General features: G+C 40.8%; 1 protein-coding gene across 1 annotated transcript; it reads right to left on the bottom strand.

Annotated features, from left to right (window-relative positions):
• Nucleotides 1-3,664: 3,664 nt before the first annotated feature.
• On the bottom strand, nucleotides 3,665-4,567 carry LOC134470544 (spermatogenesis-associated protein 31E1-like; the record flags this gene model as incomplete). The annotated part of the gene is made up of 1 exon (XM_063225320.1): nucleotides 3,665-4,567. A coding segment is annotated over exon 1 (903 nt), but the record flags the coding sequence as incomplete, so codon positions are not given.
• Between the last annotated feature and the right edge of the window lie 224 nt (nucleotides 4,568-4,791).

Raw genomic sequence — 4,791 nt, 5'->3', positions numbered from 1 at the left:
AAAAGAATTTTCTTTTTCCTTGAAATGCTTTGCAGATAATGTACGACTAAATGAAAAATCAGAAGCCTAGGTATCAATTCAGATGGTTCAGACCAAATGAATTATTATCCTTGCAACTCAAAACCTTTATCAGAAATACAGAACTTAAAATCTTCCTTTCCCTTTTCTTATCATCACAAACATTAAACACCTCACGATGTTTTAAAAATAGCATAACATAAAAATGCTTTGAAAAAATAAGCCTGAATCTAAAGATATTCATTTACTTTTTCAGAAAAAGAAGATAAATTTTGACTATAGCCACTGATGGAATAATAGTATTGTACTGACTTAATCATCATAAATAAAATGAAAATGTGGCATCATACTCAGAAAGTGTGTAGCCATGATCCTTGTAAAAGGAAAATATAGTTCTACGTTTGCCTCAGGGTCCTTTACAGGTATACCTGTTAGACTGAGTCATGGAGATGTAGAAATAATCACAGGTTAACAGTATTTTTGAGCAGATGAACTGAGGTCAAGAAGACTTTGGACTGCCAGTATGGCTAAAATTTATAAAATGTAATATTAGGAGATATATACCAAGAAGGAGGGCCAGAAAACATCATAGCACACCTCTTTAATCTTTCATGAAAAACTCAGTTTTACTTTCATAGTAGGAGATATCATGGGGTTTGAAAGAGATCTCAAAAGATGAATGTAATCTAAATGAAAACTCAAAAAAAATTTTTTGTAATCAGCTGGAGTAGATGAAGCTCACTAAGAAAAAAGGGGCTTTCACTTTATACTTCCCAAATACCTGGTTTTAGGAGTATTGTCAGTGTATCCAATTTTTTATTAAAAAATAAAGAAGGAGATTAAGATAAAAGAGGACATAACAACATAATAATGCAGGTCAGTACAGAGCAATTTAGGTAACATAGTGTTTCACCTCAAGATAACCTGTCATAACAGTAGCTAACATAGTGTCTCTTTCCTTGAAATATTTGAGTATAACTTCATATATTATAGCATCAAACAGAACATGACAGTGTAAAACCATTCAAGAGAATGAAAGTATTATAGGGTATTTAGAACCAACTATCAGAAAATGAACAATGGTTTCTATATTATCTTCTTGCCTATAAAAAATTTTGTTTATACTATCACATATAATAAAATCCAATAAGATATAACATGATAAACTCATGGAGACAGAAGAAAAGCTTCATGAGACTTCAAAACAAGATGATATTAAATCAGCACTAGCTATTATGTCTTATTTTCTTCAAAATAACTGTTCGTACCATCACAGGCAATAAAATCAAACAACTCACAATAAAACCACCCCCATTAATGAATGAAAACATTAGAGGGCTTCAAAGCAATATAATGGGGAATCATGATTACCACATACTTTTATGTATTCTTATTACTCCTTACACTAGGGAAACTATTCGGTATTTATACATGTGAGTTTGATTTATTTCATTTATGAGTATGATCTCAAGCTGCGCCCAATTATTTATAAACATCTCAATGTGATCATTCTTTATAGCTGAGTAGTTCTGCAGTTCTCCTCTACCAAGCCTGGCTACCGTGGTGGTTAGACCCAGCTGATCTTGGACTGACACCCATGTTATCATGAAACAAATAAGCCCTTCCTCTTTGCAGTTTCTCCTCTCTGGTAAATGATCACAGCAACCAGAAGAGTAGTGATGTATTTCTCTTCCTTCTTTTGGGACCCTCCTGCTTTCCCACAAGGATGGGCTCTCAGGAGAGGAAACCTAGCTGGAAGTAGAATGAGATGCAGTAGGTACCATTTAGGGGGCTGCCCCCCCCCCCAGACCATGAAGCTCTTCGGTTTTGGACAGATCACTTCCAGTGTGCTTACAAATCCTGTATCTGATTGCCTCTTATCCTGACAACCTATAGGGCAAGTCAGTACTACAGCCAGGAACTTGCTCTATGACCCAGGCCAAACTCTTGGTCATTTTCAAACTTGACGTCTTCCCTGGGAAAAGTGTAGGGGTCACATGAATGTGTAATGGATATTAGGCTGCAAATCACATTTAGAATTCTCTGGATCTGGCTTTTTCTCGAGCTTGCCAGTTGGCCCTGTTTGGATTTCAAGAGGCAATAACATGCAGACTTATGAACTATACTGTTGAGAGTAATCGTCCTGTTTGCAGGGTTGCTTCCTCTTGGATCTATATACACTGGACCTCATGGGACTTCCCCAGGCCTATGACCTGAAAGCCAGGCTGGGGAGAGACCTGGAATGAGGCCTCGGTAAGCAGCTCAGTCTGTTAGGTCTCCCTTCCTCCAGGCTGGTAACGGCACTGGGTGAACATGAACTTTCTGAGTCCTGCAGTCTTTGACACCCACCTGCCACTTTGTCTCCTTCCTTGCTAAAACTACTGCAGTTGTTCTCTTCCTCCTTACCCTGCTGCATCTTGGAATGGTTCTTATGCAAATAGCCATGCCCAGAGGAAAGGCTGGTGACCTCAGGCAAGGCTGATGTGACCCTCAGAGTTGTCCTGCATTCAGACCTGCAAGTTCCACCCTGGCTGCAACTCTCGAGAGCAAGGCTGGCAGAAGCAGCACACAGCCATTGCTGTCATCAAGACTGAAGTAAGAGAGTCAGGGCAGAGCAGGAAATTGGGGATAGTGCAGATTCCCATGCAGCCTCCATCAGGCAGAGCAAGGGATCACAAGACCAATTCGACTTTTACTCATCAAGAAACCCAAGGGAAACAAGTTCTAACACCTTTGAACCCAGGGCTACCTACCACCTCCAGCATTGCCATACTATGGCAAGTTTCTTCCGAGAAACATACTATGGCAAGTATCTTCCAAAGATAGCTTTGCTGTCTTTCTGTGGCTTATTGCTGGCCATTGTTGAGTTTGGACTGGAACGTAGCATACCTTGTCTGGTCCTTAAGGCACTTCTGTTGGACCAGAGTTTGCCCAGGCACTTACGGAGGATGCTGGGAGAACAATGGCCAGCTTGCTGTGTGGTTGGTAGGGCCATTGAGGGCTCCCAATTGTAACAAGCTAGGGTCTCACTGAAGGGACTCTGCATGTCCTCATGTATATCCCACAAGGCAGGGAGGGGACTCTCCAGCATGTCAAGTGGGATTTCTGTGAACTGTTCTTGAACTGTCTGAGGATAATCTTCAACAGCAATTCCAACTTTAGCAATTAAGTTGGTCCTGGAGTCCCAGGAGACTGTGCTGATAAAGGTAGGAAAATCAGGAAGTGAGGTTAGGGCCTTACCTTTGTGGACCATTGTGGGTGTGGGGGCCTGTGAGTGTTGCTCCCACCTGCGCCTTCTCCAAGATTTTTTTTTTTTAATTTAAGGAGAAAAGAAAAAAAAAAAAAAAAAAAAACAGTGAAGGGGTACAAGTTATACAGATTTACAGAAGAAAAAAATGCGCAGTAGGAAATCACTAGTTAATGGATTACATATTGCCATCTTAGAAATAATTGTTCAAGTCACAAAATTAAAGCTTGTAGAGTGGACATTCCAACAATGATACTGCAAACAGTTCTGTTCAATAATCCAATAAGACTCTGTGATATCATTTTCTATCTTATATCCTTAAATATACATGCAGTTATATAGTTTAGAGCACTTTATTTTCCTCTCTTTTGTACAATGACTATTACACATTTTGGGTTTCATTGCTCCCACGGTTCTTATGTGTGCTTCAAGTAACAGGCTAGTTTTGTTGTCCAGGAAGAGAAGCTCCTGAGAAGTATCCACGGGGATTTCCTGGCCCTTGGAAAGTGCTGGGTTTCCAGATTTTGTACGCTTATTGCACATGGGCAAGATGTGAGTGGCTTCAAGCCAGGATTTTTGCACACAAATAGGAAGTAGGCCCTCACGCAGTTGCCTCAACTTCCTGATCAGATGTTCTTGCAGGTGTTCTTGGTCAAGACTACTGATCTTGTAAATTTCTAAGTCATTCTTCTCAGGGCTCTTGAAGTCACTTTCTGAATACTTGCTATCATCTTCCTGAACATTCTGGGAGGTCTTTCCTAAACACTGCAATTGATCTTCTGACTCTTGCTCTAGACCATCGCTTACATCTTGTAGTTGGAAGGAAATCAAGCCTTTCTTTAAAAGACTGTCAGAGCACCAGGGCTTTGTCTCCTGCACACTGCTGCTGCCTATAGAAGCAGGTGTTGAGGGCTGTGTGGGCACTAGCTTCTGCCCTGTCTGGCTCTTAAAATACTCAGGAAAGCCAGTAGTTAACTTAGGGGTCTGGGTGGGCTGGCTGCTCCGAGGAAGGTTGTGAGGTGGCTGACCAGTGGTTTTTTGAGCTTTTTGGGGTAGAAAAGGTAAAACTACCCTCTGTTTCAGTAAGGACCATTGCAGATACTTATTTTCCGTTGGGATGACATACTGTCGCCTCAGCTGGAATGTAGCAATATTTGTGGTACACACCCTAATGCAGGATGGGGAACATGTTAGCTTTTGGAAAGAGCATGGAATTTGGGCTTGAATCTGGCTCTGCGACAGAGATGGAGATACAAATTGTGTCAAAAGTTGGTGTTGATTGTTACTGAACAAAAAGGTCATATTTGGAGGTAATTGTGGAAGTACATCAGCCTGAAATTGTGGCAGGAATTTGGTATGAATCACAGGAAATTTGAAGTTTTGAGGTTGTGAGGAAAAAGGCCTATTAGAGGCCCAGATAGTAGCCTCTAAGAACTCCCTATACACACACAGTAGACTCCAACAGAGCTGGCTATATCGTTGATCTAAATGATTCTCTGAGCCCATGATAGAGCTGCTGAGAGCCT

Source organism: Cavia porcellus, unplaced genomic scaffold (genome assembly GCF_034190915.1).
Source record: "Cavia porcellus strain 051 isolate PalLab524CR breed Dunkin Hartley unplaced genomic scaffold, mCavPor4.1 scaffold_15, whole genome shotgun sequence".
In the NCBI taxonomy this organism is placed as follows: domain Eukaryota; kingdom Metazoa; phylum Chordata; class Mammalia; order Rodentia; family Caviidae; genus Cavia; species Cavia porcellus.
The sequence above is the reverse complement of the archived record's forward strand: the minus strand, read 5'-3'. Positions and strand labels throughout refer to the sequence as shown.